This window comes from Parus major, chromosome 28 (genome assembly GCF_001522545.3).
Source record: "Parus major isolate Abel chromosome 28, Parus_major1.1, whole genome shotgun sequence".
Taxonomy (NCBI): domain Eukaryota; kingdom Metazoa; phylum Chordata; class Aves; order Passeriformes; family Paridae; genus Parus; species Parus major.
Genome location: NC_031797.1, coordinates 2,757,955 through 2,776,210, shown reverse-complemented (window position 1 = coordinate 2,776,210; position 18,256 = coordinate 2,757,955). Strand labels below are relative to the sequence as shown.

Below are 18,256 nucleotides of genomic sequence, written 5' to 3'. Positions count from 1 at the left end.
CGGGGGCGTCCCGGCCGCGACGCGACCATGACTCTGGAGTCCATGATGGCCTGTTGCCTGAGCGACGAGGTGAAGGAGTCGAAGCGCATCAACGCCGAGATCGAGAAGCAGCTGCGGAGGGACAAGCGCGACGCGCGCCGCGAGCTGAAGCTGCTGCTGCTGGGTGAGGAGCGCGGCGCCGGTCCGGCCCCAGGGGCCGCCGCGGGGCCCGGCCCGGGGCTCGGCAGGTCCGGGTGGCCGGGCCGGGCGGGGAGCGGGTGTGGCGGGGAAGCGGCGGGAGCCATCCCCGCCTCAGCCCGGCGCTCGGGGCCGCTCCCGAGCCGTGCGGGGCGGCCGCCTCATTGGCTGCCCTTTGTTTGATTTTGTGATGCGTTCGCTGTCAAAATGGGTTTTGACACAACCAGGAACTAAGTAGCTGAAATTCCTGGTTGTGAAGGCGGGCACGCACGCGGGTGCGTGAAATTTGTCTCGAGGAAACGATTCTCAGGAGTGTGCTGGCCTTCGTTAGCGTGGGGAAATCCGCTGATGGGGCTGGTGCTTTTCAGGATTGTCGGTGAACTCCTGGGCCTTGGGTGAACATCCGTGGAAAAAACTGGCCTCCAGCTCCTAAACCACGTCCTTCCCCTGGGGCAAGACGTGGGAGAGGCAGCAGGGCTGGGAGCACGGTGTGGTGGTTCTGGAGGGGGACGAGGCAGTAGGAAGGCACGAGTTGTGGTGTTGCCTGTGGTGTTCAGAGGTTGAGATCACCTGTGCAGCCATAAGAATCTAGGTCTTCGGGTGGAAACACAGTAGTGTTCCCTGTGCAGATGGGTAACTGTGCCGTGTTTAGATGAGTTTAGAGGGACGGGTAATCAGTTGCAAACTGAGACTTGCAGGCGTGTACCTTCTTCTTCAGCAGTGAGTTTGATGTTCGTGCCTAGGTAGCCCCCAAATTTAAACTTAAGTTTCAGTTTTCATGCGTACCGTGATTTAGTACTGCTTGTGTCTCAGATATTTCCTGCTTTGTGTCTTGAATACTGTATCATCTTGAGATGAAATCTGAAGCAGATCTGATGGATCTGTTGGCAAGCCATTAAGGTCCAGTTGAAGAAGGAGGTTGACCCTTGGGAAAAAAAAAAGAAACCAAAACCACTTTGCAGAAGTGGGGGGAGGCCCTTTGGAGGGCTCCAGTACCAGGAGTGGTGCCTGGTGATAACTGGCAAGCAAAGGCCAGGGCTTTCCTTCTCACCCTGAATCCTCCACGATTAATGGATTGCTGTTCTTCATGTGAAAGGTGAAATCGAGGGCTTCACATTTCTGCTCTTTGGAGATGCTGTGGCAATTTCTGTAAGGCTTCTTGGAGAGGAGGAAAGGTGTTCCTCACTCTCATGTTTCCCTAAAAGCAGTCCCACAGAAGCAGCTGTGTCAAAATAGGTTGTCGCTATAGGATAGATCTGGGTTAAGAAGATCCCACTGGATCTAAAGATTTCACTTTAGAAATAATTCAGATTGCTCAAGAATCCTTTCTGCTTTTCTAAAAGATACAGATTCAGCATCAGATTAAAAAAACATACAGAGGGTGGCTATTATTGGGTAAGCAACACTCCTAGGTGTAGCCAGTGTTTGCAGGATGCTTTTCACTGGACACAGCACGTTGCCCACCTTCAGCTGGCACAGGTAACTTGTGTTCTCTCTCCTTGGTGTAACTGCTGCTTGCAGGGATTTCTTCTGTGTTGCTCCTGTTCTATGGAGTTCTTATATTCACAAGTATTAATGATTGACTTAATGAGAGGGCTTTCCCAAAATCTCCAAAATTTTGAGTGTGTGGAGGGAGTTTTCCACCTTAGAGAAACTGTCAAATTTTTCTTGTCACTACATCTGGTGACAATTACTTTGTTGAAGCCTAAAACAGAAAATTGAGGTGAAGAGTAACAGTGCTAATCAATGATGAACTTGTTAATAAGAAGTTCAAGGTGTTGGACGTTGCCATCTGGTACAAGGGAGTAATTTGTCTTTTTACTAGGTGGGGAGGGTATTTTATACAAAAATGACTTTGATTAAGCAAGGATACTGTTGACTGAGCAATGTATTTGCAAGAGCTCCTGAGGTACTGGGGGATCATTATGAAGTTACTGTAAACTGTGCTGCTTTCACGTGTTGGCAGAATTAGGGGTGAATTCAGATTATCTCCCATCATATTAAAAAAGGGTTTTGTGCCCTCAGAGTTGTAGATCTTGCCCACCAGAGCTTGTAACCTGCTGGTGTAGTGCTGTGCCTCAGGGAAAGTAAAAGGCACCTTTAAAATAAACCAAACAAACCAAAAACCCATCACCAATACCCTAAACCAACCCCCAAACCAAAAAAGGGCGGTGATGGAGTGACAGGAAGAATCTGTGTTTGAACTCTGAAGTTCTGAAGCAAGTAAAGGTCTGGTGTTGAGGTTTCTCTTACATTTTCATTGTTGAAATGCTTTGAACCACCACCTTTTTTTTTTTTTTTTCTCTCAGTTTTGGTTGCTGTGGTAAAAGACAAGGAAGTATTTCTCACCACACTGACAGAAACCACAAAAGATTTCAGTTTCCAGTTTTTCCCCTACTTAGGGTGCACCTTTGTGTTTGAGATGGAGACAGTTTGCTTCATATTGATATTGTCTACAGTGTTAATTTCTGTCTGTGCTGACGTGATTTCTGTCACTTCTTGCTGTTCATTTCAGACGTTCTGATTCTAGTTAGGTGCTTGTTGCTTTTTTCTGAGCATTTTTATTTGTTTGCTTTTTAGCCTACCAAGATAAAATGAGTAACTGAGTGTCTACATGAGAGTGGTAATTGTGTATTGGGATGAATGAGATCCTGTCTGAACCCATCTCACCCCTGGTGTGAGGAGGCTCTGGTGGTGCCTGTGTGGAGAACTAGGGCTTTGCCAGTGTTTTAACCACAGGTCAAAAGGATTTATATCACTGACGTGATATATTTTAAGTTTTTGGTCTTGATAGTCAGGTGAGCTGTGCTGCTGTGTTAGAGGTGTGGGGGTTTTAATCAATATCCTGCATAATGATAGTAGATTTTAGAAGATTGAATAAAAGCACTCCACAGAAATGTAGTGGTGTCCATTTAAGCTGATGAAGTGTGGAGGTAGCTCATCCCAAGTAAGACCTGGCCCATGTATCCTCTCCACAAAGGACTGTGTGCACGGGGCAGATGTCACTGGGGACGTCCCAGTTGAATTGTGAATTTAGCAAGGCTCTGGAACTGCGTGGACGCCGTCCGATGGCGTTTTTCTCTCCTACTCACTCTGTTATAAAGTTCCCACTGTCCTTTGGTATCATCTGGTGGCCTTCACATGCTGAATGACACTCCTCTGGGGCCATAAATGTAGGAGTGGAAGGACCTGCCCGGGTGACGGTGCAGGAAGCCGGCACTGGAAGGGCTGCCCTGTGCCGTGTCCTGCCCTCCCATCTGCTCCGGGGCCCGCCAGTAAAACCTGCAAGAGGAGGAAGAGAAGGAAGAGAAGGAAGCAGTGGCCTTGCTGAGCAGGCTGCAGCCCGTGGGGACCCAGGCACGGCACCGACAGCTGGGAGCAGTGGCCTACTCTGCTCTCCCTGCCAGACGCCATTTTTAACTCCCTCAGATCCAGAGCAGGATCGCAGGAATGCTGCCACAACCGGGGCTCTGGGCTCAGCCCTGAGGAACAAACCTCTGCACAGTAGTTTGGGATACAAGACAGATGTGCTGCCTGGGTTGTTCATGTCAGATGGATAAGCAAAGAGTTTCTTGAGCTCCGTTCTCCTTTAGAGTTGATTTATTTTTTTTCCCATTGTGTTCGGCTCTTTCCTGTGAAAAGACACATCGTGTATAGGGCAAAGAGCATTTTGTGCCAAATCAGAGCAAAAGAGAATTCTCTGTTTACTGGGCTTCTCCTGGCCACTCACTGCTGTCTGGGTCTGTAGCACTTTCCTGGCTTGAGAGTGTGTCCAGGCCCTTCCTGGCTGGTTGTAGCATCTTGCTGGAGTATCTGGGAATAGGTCAGGTGTGACGGGCAAGGGCCTCTTGACGCAGGACGTGTGGGAGTGGCTGTAACGTGAGATTTGGAATAAGTACCAGAGCTACTTTTGAAGGCTGCTGTAAAGGACAAGGTGTCTTCCTTCCACGCTGCTGGGTTTGTAGTGGGGATGAACAATCCAGGCTGTCTTTTAGCAGTCTGGGAAGTGACAAAAAGGGGGTTGGAGTAGTGTGTGCTTGGGTGTAGTGATAGGAGCTTTCATCTGTCGTGGGCTTTGCTCCTGGTGGCTCCTAACTCACTCTCTTGCATCCTGTAGGCACTGGGGAGAGTGGGAAAAGCACGTTCATTAAGCAAATGCGTATAATTCATGGCTCAGGCTACTCTGAAGAGGACAAAAAAGGCTTCACCAAGCTGGTGTACCAAAACATCTTCACTGCCATGCAGTCTATGATAAGAGCCATGGAGACCCTGAAGATTCTGTACAAATATGAACAGAACAAGGTAAGCGTCTCAGTTTTTGCACATATCTTTATTCAGTGAGGATTTTGAGTTCTTGTTTGTTCATGTCTTTCTGCATTGCAACCTCAGCGATGCTGAACTCTTTCCTGCAAACTTTTAATGACATTTTCTGGATACCCAACTCCTTTTACTTGGTTGTGTTAAGGGATAGAGTAACTTTGCAATGTTGGTGCACTGGTGTGCCTAGTGAGTGGTTGGAGCAAGGGATTGGGATGTGATGGTAGGGATAGGAGGGGTGTTATTTTTACTCATTTCAAGGATTCAGGGTTGCTAAATGTGTCAGCATTTTCTTTGCATATGTTGCTGTTCTTACTGGAACTTGAAGCAAAATACGTGCTGGACACAAAAGACACAGACCTATGCTGGTAGCTATCCCTGTTTCTGCAACCCTTCTGTTTTTCTGATAGCTACTGACCAAGAGTACAAACCTTTCTTGAGGAATTTTGGTCTCAACCACAAAAACATACTGATTTTGGAACCAGGAATTAATTTTAGACAGATCTGATCTAAATTATTTTATCTTTTTGAGGGGGAGGACAGTGAGAGTGAGGGCATGCCAGGAAAACAGATTTTTTTTTAGCATATTTTGCTTTTTTTAATACTTAGTATCCTTAATATTTTGAAGATGTAGTTTATCTGACCTGTCAAAAAGTATCTTGGAGCTGATTTTGAATAATTGTTTGTAGGGAGTAGGTGGTGCCCCTTTCCTGTCTGTGGTGAGAATAGGCAGAGTGTGAGAAAGCTTTGCCTGTGCTTTATGTGAGGCATGGTGGAGAGGTTCTGATAAATAAAATCTGCCAACTTCTGCTTACTGTAACTTGTGCAGGACTTCAGTTTGGTTTTTATTTAATGGGGGTATTGTTAAAAGCCCCTTGGTGTGGATAATTACCTCACAAACTCCACAGGCTGTGCTAGTTACTGTAGTCCTTCCTTTGCTTAGCCATTGTAGGGTGGATGTTTTTATCCCCCCAGTTTTGGTTTTGGGTTTTTTTTTTTTCACTTTTTCTCTCTTTACTTCTTCTTTTCAATCTCCAGGCCAATGCAGTGCTGATCCGAGAAGTGGATGTAGAAAAGGTCATGACATTTGAGCAGCCATATGTAAGTGCAATTAAAACATTGTGGAATGACCCTGGAATACAAGAGTGTTATGACAGGAGAAGAGAATATCAACTTTCTGACTCAGCTAAATAGTAAGTGTACAATCACTTGTACATGCTTGTGGTGGGAGTGATGGTCTAACAGATTATACCTGTCCACGTTTTTTTTATCCAAGTCCAGAGTTTGTTTCTTTATCATTTGCTGCTTTTCTTGAGAGTATGAGGTGTTCTGGTGGGTGTTAAAAGGTGTTCATACATCTGCTCCAGGATATACCTGAGGCCAGAACCTCCACAGTATTCCATCTGTATTGCTCTTGGGCAGCAGGAGTGCTGCTCTTTTTCTTCAGGTTTGTTTCTGGCCTACAGGTGTACATGGATATGTAACTCAGATCTTACTAATTATAAATCCATTAAATTTGGCAACGTAAAGAGGATGTTTTATATTTATAAGTAAATAACTGCATGTTTCTACATTTATAAGTAGAAAACCTCAGATTTGGTCCTGAAGCATAAAGGATCTACTGTGGTTAAATTTCCTCTGTAGTAAAGATTGTCTTCCCCACTCCTATACAGAGGTGATAAAGTTGTTCTTAGTGTATCTGTCTATCCTCCAAGGGGGCTGACTGGTGAAATACTCATTCCCAAAAGTATTATCTAATAAAAATAATATAAAAATAAAAACTAATAAAAATTAGTTCTCCACACCATATTTAAAATAATTCAGACAACTTCTGCCTATCTCATTACACTACAGAAAGACTTCATGTAGCAGTTTTTACATCTGTATATTTATGTGCTGCAACCTAAGGTAGTTTTTTTTTTTTTTCTTTTTTCTTTGTTATTTTTTTTTCCACTGTCCTGCTTGCAGCTATCTCAGCGATGTGGATCGTATCGCTACCCCAGGATATCTACCAACTCAGCAAGATGTGCTACGGGTTAGAGTCCCTACAACCGGGATCATAGAGTACCCCTTTGACCTAGAGAATATTATCTTCAGGTACTGGAGGTGTCTTCATGTTACAGCTGAACTGAGGCAGCAGGGAGGTGGTTTCAGCAAGGAGAAGTTCTGGGTTGTTTTATGTGTCCACATGGTTTGGGTGGGTGTGTGATGGGTGCTTCTCTCACTGGGATGTTTTGGCTGTCAGAAAACTGAATTTGCTTTTGAATCAGTGGCACTTCAACCCCAGGGAACCATCTTGGTGTCCTTCCTGGGCAGGATTGTGCTGCTGCCATCTCAGGCAGCTGAGGGATGTGTTGAGAGCTGAAGCCACCACAGCCTGGCACTTTTTGTGCAGAAAGACTTCCCCGTACCCAGCACAGCACCTGCCTTGAGAGCTGTTTTTTTGTGCCTACCTTGTGCTCTCAGGGTGGCACTGAAACTTGCTGCAGCAACAGATGGGCTTTGCAGGCTTAAGCCAGCAGCTGAGCCTGGCATGACCAGGCTGAACACAGCAATATTCCTGTTTTGCTCTGGTCCTCTCTGCTCTTCCCCAGTTCCACAGTGTGGCATTGCCAGAGAGGAATGAAGGAACCTGCATCCTCTCTCTTAAACCATTTGGTTACAGAAAGGCAGAAGTCTCCTCTCCCTGTTGTGTTTTGCTGACCTAGGGAATAGGTGTAGGGTTTTATCAAAGGTGAGCCACGTGTGTGGCACTTCAGGTGAGTGCCAGAATGACTTTAGTGTACTGTACAGGTGGGACTTGAAACTGAGAGGCTGAAGTGTGTGACTGTTAAACAGCACATTCCAACAAAAGTGTAACGACTAAAGAAAGATTTGAGTGGGGGAGAAGCTTTGAGGCAAGCAGGTGCTTTAATTAAAAATAAAAATAGTTTGCTCATGTGACAGAGCACAGTTTTGAAGGACTTGTCTTTTCAGAGTCAGGGCTGCTGCTGAGCAAACCTGCAGAATGCAACATTCTGTGGCCATTCTTTCAGTCTGGTGTGTTTCTAGACCAGAGTATTTTGTAAACTTGCTGGTTTTGTTAACAGGCAGATACTGTCACATCCCTGTGCCAGGTTAACTGGAATGGTAAAGAGCCAAATTAATCCTCATTGTTTGCTGCTGCTTTGCATTCAGAGAACTGCAGCTACCTCTGTGATACTCTATGTACTTCTCTTCCTTAGAATGGTGGATGTTGGAGGTCAAAGATCAGAACGAAGGAAGTGGATCCATTGCTTTGAAAATGTGACTTCCATCATGTTTTTAGTAGCACTTAGTGAATATGACCAAGTTCTGGTGGAATCGGATAATGAGGTGAGCCAAAGAATGGGAACTCTGCAGGAGGGAGGAAGGAGAGGAGGAAGAAAAGAGGGAGGAATGTCTTTGTAGTTTCTTGAAGGCTGGTACCCAGGTGCTTGGTGCCAAGTTGGATTAGCTACTATTATTGGTTTTGGCCTTCAGTTCTTGTTGCAAAGGGAACATGAGCCTGGACGGGTCATGATGTCCCTGAGGATGGAAAAGGCAGAGGGCATTCAAATCATCTGGACCTCTCAAGTGAAAAATGAAATTATCTGAAATTGCAGAGTCCCTTGTGCCATGGAAGGCACTGTGCAAGTGCTCCCAAATCATCCCTTCCCTTTCCTGCACTTGGGGAACCAAGTGACCTGGCTTACTTCAGGCTTTGCTCTCTTGTGAGGTGGTGACTTCACTCTTTGAAGGTGCAAATTTTGGCACTTGCTAACAGATTAAAATCATGCTATTAGATAACAAGCTGCTCTTTTTCTAGTAGACTAAATATGCTCTCAAAGTATCATTGGACACGCCTCTCATGACTGTTAAAGCATAAAATCTAAATTTTAAGTATTTTGATGTGAAAGCTTGGCAAATAAATGAACCTTCTGTCCCTCAGATTTTGCATTTCCTTTCCATTTACTGATCCAACTTGAACCAGACTCTACCTGGGGCCAAAGTATTTTGTGTACAATGTTTGAGATGCTGAATTATTACAGATCTGAGTGCATGTGCAGGCAACAGAAAGGTATTTTAGTTCTCCTCTTTGAAAACAGGGCTTTCTTTTTCTGATTTCAGAACCGGATGGAAGAGAGTAAAGCTCTCTTTCGAACCATTATAACTTATCCATGGTTCCAAAACTCTTCTGTTATCCTCTTTCTCAACAAGAAAGATTTGTTGGAAGACAAGATCCTGTATTCCCACCTTGTTGACTATTTCCCAGAGTTTGATGGTGAGTGACTTTTAAGAGGGAACACTTGATGGGGGGTGGAGGTGATTTGGTTAAAACTTACTTGTTTTTTAAAGAACACTCTGATCTAGAAGTGGAGTAAACATTAATTGGAGAATGCCTACAGCAATAAGAAAACATCACAAAAAATCTTAATCCTGCATAGACAACTGGAATATGATAGGATGATCAAATAATGAGCCTTTTCTAAATGAAGAATTACCCCTCCAATATTCACTGCAAAGGATTAAAGAATGGAAGTCTAACTTGTACATATAACCAGTTTCATAAACTGGTTTATGAAACTGGTTATATTTACTGGTTTACTGGTATTCTGGACCTTTTAAGGCTCTAGTCAAGAGGTGACTTGAGTCTTTGTTTTGAGAAACTGACTGGTCAAATACCCAAGTTGTTCCAATGATGGTGCTAAAAATTCTTCCTGCAGCTTGAAATTCTTATTAGCATGCCATCTGCTGTTGTGGGAAAATAATGTCTATGTGAAACAGAGAATTTCCCATCTGAAACAAAACTCCTTAGCCAAAATATTATTTCAGGTTCTTCAGCTGAGTGAATTTAAACCTGGCTGGTTACACACGTGTACAGGGCTGAAAATAAAATCAAAGTGCTGGAGGATAAGATCAGGTCATGCTCTCGTGTATTAATTCCATAATTATTTGCTTAGAAAATACGAGGTAAAGGAAGAATTACAGTTTTGCAAACAGCTTTCACCTTTTAAAGGACCAAAGAAATTACTCTTGGTTAGTTGTCCTCCCACATCTGGAGTTCCTGCTTGGAGGTCTGGTGGGAACACCAAGTTTTTCCAGCAGGCTGGGAATGGCTGAAGAGCTGCTGCCCAAACAGTGCCTACTTCAAATGACAGCTGGAGACAGATGCCAGCTTTCAGGGGCATGGTCTTTCCATTTTCTCCTACAAGTAGCTCCTTCAGGGGTGCTGCATGGCCTGTAAGTGGGAGGTTGCCCATCAGATTTCCTCTCAAGAGATGGTACTTGCCATGCAACAACAGCAGTCCTGTGAAAGAAATTGCAGTAGGTGATTATTTTCTGGGTTCCTGTCACTAATGTGAATTAAAAACTGGCCAAAATTCTCATTTTTAACTCCTGTGAGGTGACCAGCTGGATCAGACTGACTGTACTTCTGGCTGGCATTAACCCTTGTTTCCAAAATACACATTTGTGTCTTTCAGCCTGTGAGATCCACCTGTATATTAGGAAGAAATTTACACCCCATTTCCATGGGAGGACATTTAATGGTGTCTGCCCAGCATCTGCCACTGCTACCCAGTGGATACTCCCACCCAGGGTTGTTCCAAGGTCTGAATTCCAAAGCAGGGTCTGAACTGACCCATCAGTGTCTGCAAAGTACCCAGTGCCCTTATGGGGTTTGGTTAGACAGCTGAAAAACATAAGACACTTCAACTCTTGGAACTTTGATCCTATAAATGATCTTAATTTCTTCTTTAAAGCTCCGTAACCCACAGGAAAAGTGCTGATGTGTCAGTTGGTGGATGTGGGGGATGCCTGGGAGTGAATCCATTCACTGGTGTCTCTGTTTGCTGCAGGCCCACAGAGGGATGCACAGGCAGCCCGTGAGTTCATCCTCAAGATGTTTGTGGATTTAAATCCCGACAGTGATAAAATCATCTATTCCCATTTCACATGTGCCACAGACACAGAAAACATCCGTTTCGTCTTTGCAGCTGTCAAGGACACCATCCTACAGCTCAACCTGAAGGAGTACAACCTGGTTTGACCTGCTCTGCTCTTGCCCCTTGAGAGGCTTCTTTGTGAAGAAAAGACAAAAAAATGAAATTTTAAATATGACAGGAAAAAAAAAAAAAAGTTTTAATTTTTGATGATGTAATGATTGCAAATTGTCTGATCTGTGGAGTGGCAAGTGCTCGGTGTTATCCTGGAGTCTCATGTCTCTGTCCACAGAGTAGTTGATTTCATATTTTTAACAAATTGCTTTTATGTCACAGTTAACGGGGATATGCCTCATTTCTTCAGCACCTTGCTTACTTCTTAATTTTTGCCAAGCAGCTAAGGCAGCCTCATCTTGATCTTTCCTTTGTTGCTAAGCCACCTTTTTTTTCCCCCCCCCTTTCATTCCCGTGGTATATGTAGAAAAAAAAACCAAAAATCCCCAACACTTTCCAGCTGAGATTGTGAATTCACTGGACTGTGGGAGTGCAGAATGCTACTGGTCCCTTTGCCTTGTGCTAGAGGGTGCCTCTGGTGTAATTTGCTAATCCTGCTTCCTTCCCCTCCTTCTTTCCTTTCCCTTCCCCAGGACACGCTCCATGGTTCACTGTGATGAAATGTTGGGGAGGAGCAATTGCTCTCCAACTATTGTGCAAAAAAAAAAAAGAAAAAGGCAAAACAAACAAACAAAAAAAAAAGCCATCACTTTTCCATTCTTTATATGTTCTGAGTAATTTTTTGTTATCAATTATAAAAGGTATGGAGACTGTGATTTTTTTTTTTTTTAAATTATTGATGTTCTATACATAGTTTGCTATGTGTTGCTGTATTTTGTTCATGGACTACAAATGATGGAAGCTCTTGGAGCAATAGCTGCTGAGCCTGGGGAAGTGCCTGACTGTAATTGTTCTTTATTTTATTTCATTTTTATTTCTTCTTTTTTAATTTTTTTTTTCTCCTTTTCCACACACATAAACACATCCCACCCACACCACAAAGTGCGTGGCCGTGCGTGCACAAGGCTCAGTCTGCAGAGAGGAACTGTTTTGTTGGGTAGAGTTTTTGATATCAATCAGCAACTTCTCTATGCAGCAGTTACCAAAAGCACACTGAGTGATTGTGCCATCAGACTTTGCCTGGATTGAAAACCTTAGTCCCGTGCCATCCTCTAGGTCTTTCCTTGCTGCCTCGTAGCAATCAAGCCTTGTTTTATTGCATTTTGTGCCAGTGTGTGAATGACTTTGTAAGAATTCCTCAGCCTTGTCCAGCTTGCAGAGTTTCAGAGAGGACCAGAGCTGGAGGGTGCCAGGCTCTGGTAGGATTCTTACTTGGGGAGATTGAGGATAGCTCTTGGAGGGAGCAGCAGTTGTGTCTCTCCTGTTTGTGCATTCCCCTGAGGCACACGCTGCTGTGTCCCTCTTTGGAGGAGTGTGGGATCCTCTTTGGAAGCCTTGCACACATCCTTGCTCCAGGGTGCCTGTGATCACTGTTAGCTGCTGCAGAATCCAGAGAGCCCTGCCCTGGCTGCTCCTGGTGCAGCAGGAGAGGAGAAGAGAGGCAGCAGCACTTGCTGGAAGGCAGAGTGGATGTAGTTCTGGATTCTGAATGCCTCCTGAACCTCCACTGAGCAGGAGGAGGTGAAGCCTTTGCCCTTAGGAGAGCTTTATTTTCCAGGAGCTGAGGCAGGTCCAGGTGCTGGAGGGCTGCTGCCAGCCTGGGAGAGAGAAGTGCATCGGCAAGGCAGGGAGAGAGAGAGTGGGAAGCAGGAGATGTGACCCACGTCTGGACATGTGTCAGTCAGCCATCACTGATGCTTCTGTTTCAATTCCAACGAGTAGCATTGGGTCCAAATTCTCTGGATCAACCAGATTGCCCCCTTGAAGGCTGCCAGTAGAAAAAAGACTAAATGAGCTGCACTGTTGAAGGGGGCTGTTGATATTTTGTCTCTTTTGTAGACAGAGCACTACATCAGTGTTTTGCACAACATTGTAAGAGTAAATCTATCTGTCTGAGATGCTTAAAATGCTTTGATCTAGAACACTAAACTATGGAGGGGACATAATTTTGAATAATTCTGTTGATAGGTCCCTCATTTTCCCGAGTAGCTGAGCAAAGCCTCTGTGGGCTCAGAGCACTACAGAGCAAAGCAAGCTCTGCTCCAAGTGATTACAGAGCTCTAGTTGGAACAGTAGCCATGGGACCAACAGCTGAAGAGCCAGTCTGAGTGGTGATGCTGAGGGAAACATAGCATCTCTTTAGACTAGCCATGCTCTGGACTGCATTTAACCCTTGGGAGGAATGAGAGGGATTCCCATGTGTCAGACAGCTTTGCATCAATTTTACTGCTTTTTTTTTTAATTTTTTTTTTTAAATCTTTATGCCAAAATGATCCAGTTTGTAGAAATTGTCTTATAAAAAGGAATTTATAATCATCTTCATGTATTCTAAGTGCTGTTCCTCTGAAGCAGACGGCAGCACCAGCCTCTTCCGCTTCTGTGATCCTTTTGTAAATGGTTCACACTACAGCTGTTGCCAGCAATGAGCCTGGCACTGATAAACAGCTTCTTGGAAAATGACTTCCCAGAAGTTTCTCTTTTCCAAGGTGAATGATGGTGGTACTTCCACTTGAATCAGAAACTTTTTTTCGTCTTGTTTTGTACCTTCCCCTTTCTTTAAGAGCTGCTGCCCTGGCACAGGAGGAGGGATCTTGGCATCTGTCTCTTGCAGAGTGACTCTGCATCGTGGCAGGCAATTGTGGGAGGCTGTGGGCACAAGGATTTAGGGAATGTGCTGTACCTTGTGGGGCACCTGCTTGGGGAAGCTGTTGGCCTGAGAACTGGCTCAGGGCGGGGAGGGAAGGGCCGAGCGTTGCTCAGTGGCTCTCGTTGAGTTCCTGCAACCTCCTCCTGGACTGGGGAAGGAATGGGTCAGACCTGTACACATCACCTGGAGTTGTCTGTGACTGTATCATGTGTGAGGAGATAGCAGTGTTAGCACGTGCTTTCCTTAGTAAGCAGCTGCTTGTGTGCCTCCAGCTTGGCCAGTGAAGTGCTCCTGCAGAACTGGCTCCTGTCTCTGTTGGCTGGCAAATGCCTGCCCTAGCAAAAGTGCCAAACCTTAAAACCAAATTTGCCTGTATCAACCTTTCTGAAAGCGAGGCCTGTCAGAATTCTCTGCAGGTTGAGAGTGACTTTCAGAAGAGAGGTAAAATTGGGTTGTTGTAGGGAATCTAGAGTCTGAGGAGTTGGTCTCCTTGCTAACCTCTGCTCCTTGTGTACTTTTAATCTTTGTTCTGTTAAAGAAACCATCATACTTTGAACCAATTTGAAACTTGAAGTCAGTGAGCAGAGGACCATCCCTTTTCCTTGCACCATTCCATGTGGATTGGCTACCTGGTGAGCAAAAGCCCCTTCCAGCTGCAGCGTGTCAGCTCCTGCCCTTCCTGCCTCCCCCCTTCTCCTCGAGTTGGATTCTTTGGTCTCTTGTTGTTGCTTCCTAGCAATGTTGGCCTTGCGTTCAACTATGGTTTTTCTTCATGTGTTTTATTGGTTAAAAAAAATAAAATAAAATAAAAAAGATTAAAAAAAAATTAAAAAAAAAATAGACAAAAAAAAAAAAAAGTACTTCCAGAGTGTGCTGACCATTGTATTGTCCTGTACAGAGCCCAGGTCGTTAGAGTCCAGCAGAGATAAAGTGTGTTATGCAGCACCCAGTTTTTTAAGAGTATGGTTTGTGCCAATGCCCCTTCTTTAGTAGTGCCAGAGACTCTTTACAAGTGCCAATGTGGTGGAAATTATTTGGTTATACTTGTATATTATAGGATCCTGATTTAAGACAATTTAAACATTATCCTATTTAAAAAGAATACTATATAAAATGCTGTTTTTAAACCTTGTCATTTGCAATGCATGTATTGTTGTGCGTGTTGGGGGGCGGGGAGGGAAGAGGGTGGGGTAAAGGAGTTTCTGAATAAGATGCCCAGTGTCAGGATCTATTCAGACTCCAAACTGTCTCATTCCAGTCCAGGAGTGTGATTGTTTCTTGGAATGATCCCACTCTGACTGCTGGGCAACACGCTTATTACAGAAATATCTGATGGAAATTGATTTTCATATCTTTCTCCTGAAATAAACTCTCTGTTTGAAATTGGAATAAATTTTGTTCCTAAAAGCCGTGGTGGTTGTGTGTGTGTTTCTTCTCTCCTGTCTTCCCCTCTCCTTCTTCTGCAGAAAATCAGGACTCTGAGATATAGAAACAAATGTTTTGGTAAATAGAAGGTATAACACACCATAATTATATATTATGCACTGTACCAATAATTCTGAAGCGTGAGCAGTGTCTGACTGGGGGTTTAAGGTGCAGAGATGCAATGGTGGCATCTTGATTTTGAAGTTTTCCAGGATTTTGGGGTAGGATTTCTAAGGGAAGTTGTTGGTGTTTGCTGCTGCCTCTTGCTGTGGTGTCAGCCAGTTGTAGGCACAGTTCCAAGCAGGATCTCTGTTGCCAATATCAGGAATGTTGGTGGAACCAGAACTGCTTCCAGTCTTGTCTGTTAGAAACGTGGACTGAAATATGAAACGTGGCTTAAAATCGTCCCTTAAGGAGTCCAGGGCTGGATGACTGTGAAAACTTCCACAAAGCCATTTCCTGAGATGGAGTTTATAGAGCTTAATTCCTTTTCTCTGGGCTCATTCTCCAGGAATGTTGCATTAAATCAGCTGGGAGTGGGTAGAGATGGCCAATTTCCTCTATGCAAAGGTTTCCTGTGTTTTCAGGAAGCTGCAGCTGAGGATGTTCTGCTCCCTTTGAGGTCACTTAGCGCAGGTGAAGCTGCAGCTCCTGGGCAGCCTGAAACATTCTGTTGTCTCCCACCAGGAAGGGAGCAGTGATCTGGCAGCCAGAGCACTGGCAAGGGTTTAAATTGTCACTTTTTTACTTATGGGTGAGCTTTTATTGCTTTTCTCAGTGGCTGTGTCCCCTCACAGCTGAGGAGCAGCTCCCTGTTCGTGTCCTCGGCTCCGTGAGTCGCGTTTTGTGCTGCTCTTTGCAAAGAGCCAAATCCTCTGTTTAAATAAAGCAAAGCAACAACTTGAGGCTCTTCCAGGAAAAGATGAAGCCTTTAACACCCAGTATTCCCAGCTGGCCTCGTGTTTTGGCCTTTTGCAGCCTCCAGGTGTGCGTGGGGCTGTCCCTGGAGCGTGGCAGTGGAGGAGCAGGAGGCTGGGGCAGCCCAGGGAAGGCGGCAGATGGGAGCCCATGCAGGAGGCTCACAGTTGCTGCTTTCCCAAGCAGCACTCCAGCCCAGGCTGGATAAAGTGTTCCCAGCAGCTCAGAGAGCTCCTCCTCACCAGCTCCACACCCCAGAGGCCCTTGGCTCCTCTATCCTCCTGTGCCCATCCTGCAAGGAGAGGTGTTGGGAGCACTGGAGGCTGTGGCACGGGGCCACTGCCTGGAGTGTTCCTGTGGCCTGGAGCCTGCTCCACAGGGAGGGACAGCAAAGCAGGGCTGCCCCAGCTGGGCTGGGGGCCAGGGCAGTGTCCTGATAAAGTGAGCTGGGCCAGGGTTGTGGCAGGGCTGCAAATCACTTTAGACCTGGCCACTGGATGTCCCTGCCAACACCACAGCAGGTGCTTGGGGTTGTGCACACAGGTAAACCAGACATGAAAGAAATAAATTTTTGTATTTTTCATATTAAAAAAATCCCATATGCAAGAAAAGGGCAAAGAAGAGAGAGTTTGGGATTTGCCTTGTCCTTGGACAAACATCATCCTCCCAGCAGGAGGAAGCTCTTTCCTTTGAACATCCCCTTTGCCCTCTTGGGAAGAGAGGGAAGTATCTGTCCAGCATAAGAATAAAATGTCATTTGGAATTTATAAAGCAGGAATATAAAGCCTCCCTCCTGTAGCCCAGGTTTCTCCCCTGTGTTATCCTGATCCCACACAGGACTCTGAAGCTGATGTGCAGCTCAGGAGCTCAGGACCAGCTTGGTCTGTGGAATGGCAGCTGCTGTTGGAACATTTCTGTCAAGAGCTCCTCAAGCCCTGGGCTCAGCGAGGGCTCCTTCTGACCCAAGCTGCTTCCTGTGTGCTCTCCCAGTGATACCAGTTTGGTATAATTGTCCTCCAGCTGCTTTATCTCCTGCCATGCAGCCTGACCAGGAAGTTAACCCTCCACAAGCAATTTTTGTAACATCTCCACCACCATGGGTGGAGAACTGACGACTTTTGAAGGGTTTTTGTGGCTCCCATGCTGGACTGTGTGACAAAGACTCCACACTTGGGTTGTGTGAAGCTTCTGGGTAACCCCAGCAGCTGAGCTGGGTGAGGATGTGGCTTGTCAGGGACCTCAGCTTCTGCCCAGGGCTGTTCTACACCCCTGGCCAAGTGCTTTTATTTGTCCCTGGCCACTCCTGTGCACTCACTGCTCCTGGAGCTGCTCCTCCCTTCATCTCAGGTGAGTATCTGTAGCTCCTGGCCATGGAAATAAATGGTGTTTTTATGGAGCTCCCCAAAGACAGGTCTCTCCTGCTCTGCTGGTTCCCATCCTCCCTCCCAGGGACTCAGGCCTTCAGTCTCCAGCTCTCCAAGAGGTGACAGACTTTGCACAGGAGATGCAGGATGAGAACTGGGAAATTCTGGGCAGGATTTGGCAGCCTCAATAGAAAAGAAGTCTCTGCTCAATGTCAGCTTTGCAACCCTTGATTCAGAGCAGATTAAATGATGTAAAGAACCCTGGGGGAAAGAGGTTTCCTTTCCTCAGCTCAGCCATGAATTTGCTTCCAAACTGCAAGAGGGAAGTTGTTTTGGATGGGTTTGGAAGTTGTTTAGAGATAGAACCTTCAAGAACACACCCTGATGCCAACCCAAAGAGGGCACTCTGGGCATGGAAAACTCAGCAGAATTGTGCTAGAGGTGCTTTCCTCATGCATCATCACCCACAGCAAAAACCACTGATAACTCTGCTCAGATGCAGCTTTTCTTAGTCAGGTGAGTGACCTGGGGGCTTTTAGACACTTTGAATTATAAGGTTTGGAAAATATTTGGAGTCTTCACATCTTGGGCCTTGTGTTTCATATCCAGTGCTGCCACAGATGTTGGAATGGCCTCTGACAAGTCACCTTTGGACAGAGGTGAGCAGAAGGAAAGGCAAACACTCCCCAGAAGTGTGTTTTTGTCAACGAAATCCTAAACATCTGACGGAAGTGTTTGAGCTCCTCTTGCTGGGTCTCTTGCCAAATCTCCAGATTAATTTCCTCAGGTTGCAATATTTTTAAGCTCTATTGTAGAAGAGGCAGGGGTTTACTTTTTTTTGTCTTAAACCATGACATGTAGAAATAAAATATTTACTGGCTGTCAGGCCATGGTGGGACAGTGTGGTTCCTCTCTTTGCTGCCAGCTTCACATTCAGTGTGCCCTGATGAACATCTGTGAGTGACAGAGGTGCACTGGGGGGAAGATGCTGGTTTTGTGTGGAATGGCAACCAGAGGTGAGATGGGGTAGAATTGAGAGAGGCTCATGGTGAAAGGAGGTGATGGAGTGAGGAAATCCCCTGAACTATCAGCTTGGAGCTCCCTGGAGGGAGTGAGGAGAGTCCCTGCTCTGAAATCCAGACTGGACATCAGTTCTGGAGGTTTAGATGGCACAGAAAACAGAGGCCATTGATTGAGGTAGAAACCTCCAGCTTGGGATTCAGCTCTTTGAGCTGTGGCTTTCTCCTGAGCTGTCCAGGACTGGAGCCAGTGGCCCAGAGAAATCCAAATTG

General features: G+C 45.6%; 1 protein-coding gene and 1 long non-coding RNA gene across 2 annotated transcripts; both read left to right on the top strand.

The window, feature by feature from the left end:
- On the top strand, nucleotides 1-14,667 carry GNA11 (G protein subunit alpha 11). Its single transcript, XM_015651896.2, has 7 exons — nucleotides 1-163; nucleotides 4,295-4,479; nucleotides 5,533-5,687; nucleotides 6,463-6,591; nucleotides 7,719-7,848; nucleotides 8,623-8,776; nucleotides 10,353-14,667. Exons 1-7 carry the CDS (start codon nucleotides 28-30, stop codon nucleotides 10,541-10,543), a joined length of 1,080 nt encoding a protein of 359 aa, XP_015507382.1. The 5' UTR covers nucleotides 1-27; the 3' UTR covers nucleotides 10,544-14,667.
- Nucleotides 14,668-16,718: 2,051 nt separating this feature from the next.
- Nucleotides 16,719-17,849, top strand: LOC117245569. Its single transcript, XR_004500367.1, has 2 exons — nucleotides 16,719-17,480; nucleotides 17,574-17,849. It is a non-coding gene; the product is annotated as an uncharacterized LOC117245569 (long non-coding RNA).
- The last annotated feature ends 407 nt before the right edge of the window (nucleotides 17,850-18,256 follow it).